The sequence below is a fragment of the Mesocricetus auratus genome, unplaced genomic scaffold (assembly GCF_017639785.1).
Source record: "Mesocricetus auratus isolate SY011 unplaced genomic scaffold, BCM_Maur_2.0 Super-Scaffold_100018, whole genome shotgun sequence".
NCBI classification, from domain to species: Eukaryota; Metazoa; Chordata; class Mammalia; order Rodentia; family Cricetidae; genus Mesocricetus; species Mesocricetus auratus.
In genome coordinates, this window is record NW_024429199.1 from 42,972,080 (window position 1) to 42,984,600 (window position 12,521).

The 12,521-nt window shown below is 46.8% G+C and overlaps 1 protein-coding gene across 6 annotated transcripts in view; it reads right to left on the reverse strand.

Moving 5' to 3' along the window:
• Window positions 1–24: 24 nt before the first annotated feature.
• Serac1 (serine active site containing 1) overlaps window positions 25–12,521 on the reverse strand; it is a 36,497-nt gene continuing 24,000 nt past the window's right edge. For all 6 annotated transcript variants that reach the window (XM_005065917.4, XM_005065916.4, XM_013110220.3 and 3 more), the window contains 7 exons: window positions 12,143–12,293; window positions 9,400–9,541; window positions 8,426–8,520; window positions 7,196–7,293; window positions 6,103–6,285; window positions 2,847–2,990; window positions 25–1,441 (listed from right to left, as the gene is read on the reverse strand). In XM_005065917.4, coding sequence (XP_005065974.2) covers window positions 1,332–1,441; window positions 2,847–2,990; window positions 6,103–6,285; window positions 7,196–7,293; window positions 8,426–8,520; window positions 9,400–9,541; window positions 12,143–12,293 — 923 coding nt within the window. In that variant the 3' untranslated portion in view covers window positions 25–1,331. The remainder of the gene's footprint in view (window positions 1,442–2,846; window positions 2,991–6,102; window positions 6,286–7,195; window positions 7,294–8,425; window positions 8,521–9,399; window positions 9,542–12,142; window positions 12,294–12,521) is intronic.

The following is a 12,521-nucleotide window of genomic DNA, read 5'->3' on the forward strand; positions in this document are numbered from 1 at the left end:
TAATTCAATAACACACCCAGGACCTCACTTTTAAAGCACTACTGTATTCACCTTCACTGCTACAACAAATACCTGGGCAGCAGAGCTCAAGGAGGAAAGAGTTGCTCTGGCTCATGGTTTCAGTCAATGGGCATCAGGGCAGAACGGTAGGATCAGCAAAACCGCTCACCTCGTGGCAGGGAGGAAGCAGAGAGACAGGAAAGGACCAATGGCGGGTGGAACCATTATGCTAAGAGCAACCAGGCTGAACCATCAACTTTATGAATGACCATCAGGTAAAGCCACAAAGATGGTAAGTGCATTAGTGTTCACCAGGGGGCGTGGGACAGAGGAAGGGGAAACCAGCTGCTGCTCAGAGAGCTTTGAGGATGATAAAGAGTCTGAAATGGACCGTGGAGACAGCTGGTAACTCTGAACACCTCAGTAAAAATCGGGGGCTGGGATGTAGCTTAGTGACAGAGTACTTGGCTAGCATGCACAAAGTCCAGGGTTGATCCCTTAGTATCACAAAAGAAAAGAAAAAGAATTTCATGTCAGTAATGCTCAAACACAAAAGAAGTCCGTCAGCATGACTTCCTAGTCCGTGCTTGAAGTGTCTCTAAGGGACACAGAACAGCTGTGCACTATGCAGAGAATGAGAGCGCATTGCTGCCACACGGTTAGCATGTCTGACAGCTCCACAGAGTTTTCTTCATATGCTGATCCTTACTTTATCAGTGCCCAGAGCACATTACTGCACAAATAGTGAAAATGTCCTAGAAAGCATATTTAGAAAAAAATTGATTTCTCAGTAATATGAAAAAATAGAAGTACACAAGACTGACCCATGCATACAACCGGGCGTGTGAGAACCAGTGAGGAAGTGTCAAATATGTAACGGGCATATTAACAGTTAAAAACTGGCACTAGAACATTACAGCACATGGCACCCATGACAAACACGGCCTCTAAGTTCTAGTTTGTTCTCTCCAAATGGCATTTTCATGGTACGCTGAGTCGCCTGTCAGGGCTCTTGGGATGAGCTGGGACAGTCTCATGCGGACAGGCACTCTGGCCAACGTAACTCTGTCCCTCAGCTCCAAGCCCAGTGGCGGAGTTTCTTTTGGACAGAGAAACAATTTCGTGCTTCCCCTGTGACCTCCAGGTCCATGCAGCACTTCGAATGAAGAGCAGCGTCCTGCCGTCTGCACCACACTTGCAAACCAGGCTGCCACCGTGACTGCGCAGAACCGCACGGAGCTCAACAAGGAGAAGGCCATGGTTCTTGCACTGTATTCACGCCAAGGATGGAAGAAGGCGGTTGTCAGTTTTTAAGGTCTCTGGCTAAAGTTTCACAGATGAACCGTAGAGTACGTTGATACAAAAAAAGCATCCTTTGTCTTCGGCTTGCAAATGTCCAGATGGTTGACATCCACAGGAATTAGATCCCCAATGCCTAAATCTGAAGAAAACAGAAGTGTCAATGAAGCAGACGGTGGTCAAGCTCGTCTGAGTGAAACTCTAATTCCGTGGGTGAAAATGGAAGCCCAGGAGTGTCGGCTCCATCTGCACTTTCCCAGTTTCCATGAGCATTCCGAGAACAGCCCGAGTTCCTGCACTGCAGAGACGGCCCTGCCTGCAGGCGAATACAGACCATTCTGCTGCTCTTCTAAGAATGGGGTTGTCCCACGTGAAACCCATTCTAGAGCCAAATCCCCAGGATCCCTCCCGGAGTGTGTGTGAGGTGAGGGCAGTGTGTGTGTGGGGGGGAGTATGTGAGAACTGTGGGTGGGGTGGGGGCAGTGGGGGGGGGGTGGGATAAAGGATTGTGGGAAGATGTGGAGACAGGCTTTAGTACTTCAGGATCTGACTGCTCAAGGGACTGGAAAGGGTATCTGCTATTCAGTCTGATGAGTCCACCTGGATGCAGGTAACAAGAGATGCCAATGAGTCACCGCTGAGTGGAGGGAGGAGAGTAATACAAGGACAGTCACAATTACGGGACAATGCTATGGGCGGCTGCTCAGGAGACTGGCTCTGCTGTGGCTTTAAGTTTCAGGTTGTCTTGGACGTCTGGCCACCATGCTTGGAAATCCTCACGTAGCTGCTTTGCAATACCTCAGCCTAGGACCCGGGATTCCTCTCTAGAGTTTCTTTAGGACCTTGGGGACCCTTCCATCTCGTGTGGTGTACACTGAGGTAAAGACAAAGCTCATTAGCACACTAAGAATTATCACTGTCCCTAGCTGCCAAGAGCCTGCCACTGCTATGAGCTGCCAGGATAGGACCTAAGCCAGCCTCAGAAAAGAGTTCCAAGAGCTGATACCCAAGCTGAGGAGACCCGGTCAGTCAAGGGAGGCATTTCACCGTGAGATGCCTGGGAGGCCATGGTGCAAAGTAATCAGGAGGCTCTGAGGAGAGCCTGGAAGTGAGTCTGAGCTACGGCAGCAGGCCACGGTTACCCCCACTCATGGTAACACTGCTTGAGTAGTCCCGAACACCTTCCACTTACAAATCTTCCAAACGTCTATGTCCTGCATTTACTACAGCATTTACATCTACTACAGGTTTCTTTAAGGTTTCTCTGCAGCCTCTTTTAGGCTAGCTTACAGAAGTGCTTGGTAGTCTCTTTAATGCAAGCGCCACCGTTGGCGCCTTAGAGCTGCTGTCATCTATTCTACCGGGGCTAAAGCCAAGGCTGTGTGCTTACATTGTGATTTGAACATGTTACTAAAAAGTAGGCTCTGGATTGTTACTAAACTTTCTCCTGTACATCCCCAAGACACTGGATATAAAAACTGACATCTACTAAATGCTGGGTCCCCTCAGCTAGGCATCCGACGGCCACGTGCCTCAAGAGTGAGTACCTGCTGACTCCACGGGCACTATATGTAGCTTGATCATGCTGCCGATAAATGTTGGTTTTGTTTCTACAAAGTTCAGCACCTGGAAGTTCTTGTCTTTCGCAAACTCCACGAAGTCATCATGTAGCGCCTTGAGTGCGGGAGAATCTGTAAGGCACAGAGGGAGACCGTGACAGTCCTGATCATTCAACTGAGGACACATTCATTCGTCTGTAACACAGGACGGGAAAACCCTGAGTCACAGCAGACTCGGGCAGGAGACATACTCAGCGGGTATAAGCCTGAGGTGATGGCTGTTCTTGGCTGTCAACTTGACTACACCTGCAATTAACTAAAACCCAACCTCTGGGCACCTTGTGAAGTTTTTCAGTTAACTGGATCATTTAAGGCAGGAAAGACCCACCTTAGACCCAGATCACTTGAGGACCCATCTTTGATATGGGCCACAGCTTCTGGAGGACAAGGAGAAAAGAGCTTCTGCCCTTACTCCACAGGCATCAGAGCATTTCTTCAGGATTCAGACACGCACTCAAGACCAGCTGAGACATCCAGCCTCTTGAACCAACAACTACTGCATTCCTGGACTGTCCATTAGGAGTCAGCCATTGTTAGACTAGATAGCCTGTAAGTTATTGTAATAAATCCTGTGTGTGTGTGCGCGTGCTCCATCAGTTCTGTTCCTCTAGAGAGACCTGACTAATGCATTCGAGGACTAGTTTCTATCCCTATAATCTGTGGCTACACAACTGTAATCCTAGCTCTAGCAGGGCAGGGGAACAACAGGAGGCTCTGTGGGGCCTACTGGCCGGTCTAGCCAATCAATGAGCTCCAGGATCAATAAGAGACCCTTGTCTCAAAAAAAAAAAAAATGAGGTTGATGACAACTGACAATGACTTAAACACAAAGAAATGCACAGACATCAGAAGTCTGATTAAGACTACTTCTGAAACACAGGAACCTTACAGAGTACTCCAGTATCTTCAGGATGATAAGATCACAGAGCCACAATCCAAGAAGACACAAATAAACAATAACCACCAAACAAGGAAGAAAAAATAACCCTGGGCTGTAAGAACACAAAAGCTGAAGATCAGAACCAAGATGGCTGAAAAGAGGCATCCTGTGATCGCTTGGCCACAGGGAGGGAAGGAAGCACCTGAGACCTGGAGGGGCCATCGGGCCCACAGCACTACATAGCTAGCTGCCACCACCTCTAGCCCTAGAGATCCCAGGGGCCTAGGAAAGATCTCTTTTGGGTCTACACCCTCAAGTCTGTGTTTAGTGGACTCATTACCTCTGCTAATTTCAGAGGGTCTTCATAAAACTAGAAGGGATGAATACCACCCTAAATGCACAGGCATCAACAAAGGAGCACATTACTAAGGAAAGCATAACACCATGCGGGAAGCATGACTTCTTCAGAAATAGAATTGGAGGAAATCTAAGAAATGGCTGCAAAGGAATTAAAAATGTTGAGCTTAAGGAAACTTAGAAGAGAATAAAGATTAAACAACATGGCTGGAAAGGTGGATCAGTAGGTGATAACACATGCTGCCCCTATGCAGAATCTGAATTTTGTTCCTAGCACCCATGTCCTGTAACTCCAGCTCCAGGGGATCCAATGCCACTGACTTCTCAAGGCACTTATACTCATGTGTGAGGTAACACATGCATACATAGGCATACACACAATTTAAAAGGGAAACTTTTTAAAAAGATTAAACAACACAAATAAGACCAATTCAGACTATGAACGAGAAGCAGACCAATGGCAGAAATCATTACAAAGAAACAATCAGAACTTGAAACTCAAAATTATAAAACAGTTTCTGTAATGGATTAGAATGAGAGAGAGAGAAAAAAAAGAACCTCTGACCTTAATGATAGGATTGATTGAACCCAGCTGACAAGTAAAGAAAGCAGGGAGGGAAAGAAATAAGATTCATACTATGGAAACTCAAGAAAGTGAAGAAAACTGAAAGTCAATGAAAAACTGATTCATAAGATAATAGCCAATCTTCCAAACATCCAGAGGTATAGATGTCTGCATACGAAGCTCAGAGGCCCCCAGAGACACTCAATAATAACTTTACCAAGACATAACTTTTAAAAATGTCAAACATCGAGAATGGAATGACATATGCAAAACATCAGAAAAAGAAACTGCCAACCAGGAGTACTATACCCAGCAAAACTATCCTTCAAAATGGACTAGGAAAGTCTGTCCTCGATTAGTAGACACTGAGGAGACTCAGCAGCAGTAGGAAAAAAAGACAGGTGTCATCAAAGCACATGACAACACACGTTCACCAGAAGAACGGAGATACAGGTGAAAAGGAACAGTTGACAGAACAGCAAGAGAGCTTCTAAATAACCCTACAGGTAGATGACTCATAATCTCTACCCAATGGACAGAGACCTTGTGATGTGCTGTCTACAAGAAATGCACTTTAAGCCGGGCATTGGTGGCGCACGCCTTTAATCCTAGAGGCAGGAGGATCACTGTGAGTTCGAAACCAGTCTGATCTACCAAGCGAGTTCCAGAACAGGCTCCAAAACAATACAGAGAAACCCTGTCTCGAAAAACCGGAAAAAAAAAGAAAAAGAAATGCACTTTAATCATCTATAGGGATAATTATACTCTTGTCAGACAAAACATGCTTAAAATTAGAAACAGTCAAAAGGCAAGGCTATATACAGATAGTTATTACATGTTCTTCCTGAACTGATCCTATGTATGCATGCAGCCAACATGCAGAGACAGTTGGAGACATCCAGACCCTACTTTCCACTATGCTACAGTTGGTCATCCAAAGAAGCCAAAACATGACACACAGTAACCGGGCCTAACGTGGATTCTTAGGACGTTCTCTCCAAAGCGGTAGAATACACATCTTCGTGCACAGTGTTCTCTAGAATAAATCACATGTTAGGCTAGAACCCATGTGTTGATGACAAATACACATTGCTCTATTACAGGTTGTCTCAAAAGTTTATGTGTATTCTGATAGTGCATAGTTCTCCAATTCATGGAAAAGGCAGTTTACTAGCTTGGAAGAAAAAGTCATAATTTGTCTGTTTGAATAGTTGGAGACAACATAAAAATTATGGCTATACTCGAGTAGATAGTTGGTTAAAACCAAAAAGAGGTATCAAAAACCAAGCCAAGCTAAAAGTTATATGCAAATTCAAAACAAGATGGAATTTTAAGGACGAAATTATTTTCTCCCTCTTTCCCTTCACAACATAGAGCCTTACCCTTGCTGAGTTCTTTGACTTCCAAAGAAGGAAAGAGAAGATAGCGAATGTTAACCGAGTATTCAGCCAAACGTGATCCATGGTGTGGGACACTATAAAAAATCATTCCTCTGGTGTTGTTTATAATAGTGCTCAGTTCTGGGTTCCTAGAGGCTTCCAACAGCATCTTTTTGACAAGAAGACCTAATCATAGAGAAAAAGAGTCCATGGTTTCCTTCCCTCTGTTACAACACAATAAGCCAACAAGACAAAATCTAAAATTTCAATAATTTCTATAAAAACCTTTACTATAATGACACTACATAGAATTAGGAATATGAGTCTACAACCAGTCCGCAGACTGCTCTGTGGCACAGACCTTTCTCTCTCAGATCCCACTGCCTCAGTGAGGAGAGTCAGGCCTGCAGGGTGCCGGCCACTGAAGCCCAGCACTGGGAGAGTACTGAGTGCCAAGTTACAGATCCTGCCAAGGAGAACCAGCAGCGATGGCAAAGGCACCCATGAGCACCTAACCAGATAATGCAGAGACACCGGACGGTGACTGGACGTTTGAGAAGCAGAAGGGTTATGTTTAGATGCACCTTTTCCGGCAAAAAGCCAGGGCTGGGCATATGGAGAAAGCTGAGAGCTGGTTTGGGGGGGCAGGAGAAGTGGGGTGTGCAGAGGAAGTGAGGGCAGGTCCCAAGCACAGCAGCCAGGCACAGAACAACGGTGAGCACGCCTGAGCAGCACAGGCACCCGGGACTAGAAGCACACGTGCAACGGTAGAGTTGGCAATGCAGAAGAGCACAGCCAGGAGGAAAGGGAAGCCTCCGGGAGCACCTGCTTAACTGAGTCTGACTGGTCAACAGTCTGCAGTGTGAGGCTGACTCATAATGACCACCCGAAACCACCAAGTCACCAACCCGTGCCCCCCCACCCAGTTTGCTATTAGCATGGAAGGAGAGTAGCAACTTTAAAACGCTTAGCTAAAACATTAACTTGGGCTGGGGAGACTAGTTAAGTAAGACGGACAGATGCGGAACTTTCAGTTGGCCGTAACCTTGACAACCACCTCATGATGGTCACCCTATGAAGATGAAACCATCCTTACCTCCCATGCTATGTGATATCCAAATCACTGGCCTATCCCCAACACCAGCAGCTCTGAGCTTGCTAAGAAGTTCGTTGCTTCTGAATGCAATGGACTTTCTGAACAAAACGAAAACAGCAAGCATGACGGGAGGTATCCATCCCCCAAATCTTGCCACCTAACTTTTGAAGACAAGAACGTTTGCTTGTTCAACACTACTGGCTCTCACTCTGGAGTGTAGGCTGTGCCACTTTCGTTCTCTATCTGAAACTTATCAACACTCACATAGTTAGAACTCTCTAAGCCCAAAACAGGCCACTCACACTAAGCACACATTATCCGAATATCAAATGGCTCTGGCAAGTTTTACAGGTTGAACATGGGTCTCGTCCCGGTTGCCCTGTGCACTTAGGTATGGGGGTGGGGGATCTCTCTTCATCCATCCCCTGACAACAAAATGTCCCAGAGACTTGATTGAGTTTATTCCTACTTTGTTTATGCTATGGATGTCAAGCTGTCACCATTGGATTTATGCATTAAATACTAGGAAATGGTCACCAGAGTTCAAAAAGAGTGATTTCACACCAAAAGGGAACTTAACTTCACAGCTTATCATAAAGCTTGCTAGTTTCACGCTCTTCAACTGTAACACCCTTTTTTTGAGAACAAAGGTTCCCCAGTGCTGCTTTGGGGCTGGGTGTCCCTCTGTTGGCATCCTTCTGGGGCACCCATGTGGGATCCTCATCAGCACCATGCTGAGTCACTAACCAGACCAGTTCTGTGACAAAGCGTCACAGACACCGGATGACCTGCTACACTGCACAGTGAGCCAAGGCTGGGATTTGGCTATCTATGTCCTGGAACTCAGGAAGGCACTGCTGCTTAAGACAAAAGGGACCCACGTCAAAACTGCTAGGTACCGTTTTCCTTACGCTTCCCTCAGCCAGGAGGACTGTGAACACACAAGCAACTACCAGTTTTACCTGCAGAAGTGAAGGCTTTGACAGAGATCCATGGTCCTTTCCTATTTCAGAGTTACGTGAGCCTTATCAGGAGCCAAAGACAGGTGGAATCTAAACGACTACTACTTATTACTATAAGCTAACGCCTTCTAAAAGGAAGACGACAATGGTGGCGGATTGGAGCATTTGCCGAACATGCACAGACCTGAGCTCAATCCCCAACACTTAGAAGATCCACTGTGGCGTGAGCCCTACCCCTGCTCCCATCCAGTGTGCCCTCCAATGTTACCTCTCCATGGGGCACCTTGCTCGCCAGTCGCTGAGGCTGGTGTCATACTCCACAGATATAATGCGCAGCGCAGGACAGTCTTTGGCTAGCCACGTCTAGGTAAAACAAAAGGCTCGTGAGCATATGGCTGCAACAGACACTACAGAGGCTGCTGGGATATACCGGAGGCTAGGATGCTGAGAAAACTATTCTGTCTCTTTACAGCTCTGGCCACAGAATGCCATCAATATTTGTAACAAAGGCAAATGAAGGTATGAGAACATTGTCGATTTTACTCTGCAATTGCCAAAATCAAGACTTGTTTGGAGGCTTTTAGCTCTTAGTATAAAGCTGTTATGTCAGAACAGACTGCATTTTCTGCTGGAATACCCTGAGGTCTGAGGACTGGAAGCTAATGCTAACTGTGTTGTCTCTGGGAGCTGGAGGCTGTCAATGCAGACTTCAGCAGCAACGGAGAGAAGAACACGCTATTCTTTCTGGAGGAAGCAGGAGGGGAACAAAGCCCTGAACACGATTCACACAGACTCCCCTGAACGGACTTCAAACTCATCGCGTCCCATGAATTCATTCTGGGGTTGTGGCTCTTTGGAGAAGAAAATATCAAGGAACTGCAAAGGAGAATTATATCATCCAGTTGTTCTAACTCTATAATTAATAAGCGCATAAAATTGGCTAGTAAGCGCATAAAATTGGCTAGTACAAGGAAATATGGCTGTGTTCTTTTAAATGATGAATCAAAACGCATGATTGCACTCTTATCCTATTTTATCACTCATTGAGCATTATTCCAGAGTCGCAGAATACACACACCCCAAACAAAATACACATGCAGAGTCACCAGCCCAGCTGACGATGTAATGTCCTACAGGTGTCTCCCAGGGAAAGAACAGCAGCGGCACAAGACAAGGACTACGGCACAGTGCGGCACGCCACTGTGCATTAGCGTGGCGACAGTCGCAGCTATGGCTCCTTACCTTGGGCCAGCACGTGGTGTACCTGTTCTCATCCACCTCAGCACTCTCCGTCAGAACCCGCTCACTGTCGTGCTGGCGCCAGGTTTTAAACGCTGCCCCCATAAGGCCATGGATAAAAAGGACATCGGCTTTAATGGGCTGGCTGGGAGGGAAGAGAGTTTGAAAGAGAAGCACAATAAATGCATTACTCCTGTGGCAAGCCACACGGCATTCTCTGCGGAGGCTTCGGCAGGCTGACACAACGCAAAGGAGAAACTTCATCAACACAGGGCTGCTGAGGAATCCTGGGAACTGTGACTCAGGCACAGCACTGCCATTGCTCCCTCAGTGAAAAGACACACTTAGCCAGGCAGACCACCACAGCGCCTGTAATGAATTCCATGGTCCAGGATGGGAGCCACACTACCACGAGGTTACCCTCTAAATAAGTCTATGGAAACATTCCACAGACCAATGAAGGTCTTTGAGAAATCAGACAACATATGCTCATATGATGGCAAGGCCACTGTACATGAGAAATGTCAGGGGGACCTCCCCAGGACCTGAAGTGACCTCATGGCGAAACCCAAGGCAACACGCCTCATTCCAGAGTTGGAAGGAAACTTGCTGACTCAGCCAGAAAGACACACATGGGGTGGCACCCAGCACCTTGACCACCTCCCTCACAGTTTCACAGCTGGCAGAGCAAACCTGAGTCATCGTGGGATGACTCAGCCTTCGGGGGAGCCGAAAGGGAGCTGCAGCTGCAAGCCTGTGCAAATCCGACTCAAACTCAAGCCCGCCAACTAGCGTAGGCCATGTTCAGGAAGAGGAATAAAGACTGAGACAGGAGCCAGAAGTGCAAGAAAGAGAGAACTGTTACTCTGTACGCCAGTACAATTAATGTAATTTAATAATTACACTAATTGAAAAAAATGGGAACCATTAGACAGTCCAAGGTAGGCGTGTGTATGTGTGTATGTACACTAAAAGTCCTAGGCAGAGGTAAAAATCCTAAGTAAAATTCAAACCCAGCTCCTGTGTTACCCTTAACCTTTAAAACTATCAGCCTCACTGTTGTCTTTGCTGGGCTTTTTCTCCTCTTTCCCACATAAAAACACTAAATAGGGACCAAACTTCCCCCTTACACCACTAGGGGGCTCATCTTTGGCTTTCCTTTTTCTGTTTTATATGAAGACTTTTAAAAACATGGATTTTTATTGTTTTGTTTTTTTACAGAAATAATGGGGTTTTTGTTTGTTTGGTTGCTTTGGTTTGGTTTTATCGAGGCAGGGTTTTTCTGTATTGCTTTGGAGGCTGTCCTGGAACTCACTCTGTAGACCAGGATGGTCTTGAACTCACAGAGATCCGCCTGCCTCTGCCTCCCGAGTGCTGGGATTAAAGGCGTGCGCCACCAACGCCCGGCCAGAAACAATGTTTTTAAAGTGTGAGGAAAAACCTAATGATTTGATTTTCCTCAAATGCCTCCGAACAGGCCCTAATGTTTCCACCAAACAAAAGCTAAAATGTCACCAGGTGATGGGTAAACCTGTTCTGGAGTTTTCCCTGCTTTTCTGTTCCCCGCCTACCTGATGCTCCTCCCACCAGAGTATTTGGTAAATGTATTTACTCATGACTTTCTTCTTTTGTGATGATAAGAAGTTGACTTTGTCTGGCATGCCTTTAATCCCAGCACTTGGGAAGCAGAGGCAGGCGGATCTCTGTGAGTTCGAGGCCAGCCTGGTCTATAAGAGCTAGTTCCAGGACAGCCTCCAAAGCCACAGAGAAACCCTGTCTCGAAAAGCCAAAAAAAAAAAAAAAAAAAGAAATTGACTTTGGAACATGTTGTTCCAAACAATCTGAAGCCTGAGCCATGGACACTCACACTTAACTAATAACCCTCTTCCTCTTTTTGGTGTGGGAGCTAGGATTGCACTGATCATCCTAACATTTTATTTGCCTGTTAGAATGAACCAATAAATCCCCTGCAAAAAGAAAATTTTGTTCGTTTGTTTTGTTCTTTTGGTTTTTTCGAGACAGGGTTTCTCTGTATTGCTTTGGAAGGGGACCCCGGATCCTAGTGATAACAGCTCAACAGCAACCTTCAACAGTGACCCTGAGCCTCTGAATGTCAGATCTCCCATGATGTGCGTGACTGCTCATCCTGGCTCCCCCGGCACAAAGCACTGACCCTGGGACGCTGGGACCCTGCTCCCTCAGAAAAGGGTCTTGTGAGGCAGCCCCCCCCCAGACTGGGCATGGGAGCAGGGCTCTGACGGTTGTGGGGCAGAGGCAGGGGCCCTGCCACTGTCTCCTGTCAGCACCTCTTGCAGTCAGACTGAAGGAGCTGGTGGGGACGGAGGAGCCGACTATTTTTAATTTCCTGTGAAGAGAGACGTGGAGTTCGGTTCAAAGAAATATCGTACATCCCCAGATTGACTTAAGAATGCCAGGGGTGAAGGAAGAATGTGGGCAAGCAGGCCCCTCAGGGGGTCTGCCCCGGGCTCTCCATTCTTCCTCATCTAGCTCAGGGAAGGGTCCGGGCTGCAACAACTCGGTGGCTGTTTCCTTCCACAGCTCTTCCCTAGTCCTGGGCACACCACTAGCTGGAACCAGGAAACAGAAGGGGATAGCTAGCCTACAGAGATGGGTGCTGTGAGTCGTTTTCTTGGATCTCTCTTTGGAGGTCTTTCCCTCTCTTTCAATTGAAAATGAAACCACTTTCCAGTTTGGAAAGCGATCATTTAGGCCATGCGATGCTCACCTTGTTCGGCACTGGGGATGGAGTACATACACCCCATCCTCGTATTTCTCACACACAGTCTCTCGGTCTAGATTCGCCAGGGCTCTGGCAGCATGGGAAGCCTCCATAATGTGGTAGGATTTCAAAACGTCTGCCAACATAGAAACCCAGCCTGGGGAAAAGAACAGACATCCTAAGCACATGTATGAAGTACGTGCATGCACATATACACACAAGCAAGCACACAAAGGTCCGGAAAGACACAGGACATGCAATTAATTCATCAGGGGCCATCGCCTCTCAGGAGACAGGTGAGTGGAAGAGGCTGCTGGGAAAGGCAGCTCTGCTGTATCTGTCTTCTCAAGTATGAACAAGTGCCTGCTTGTATATCACACGTATA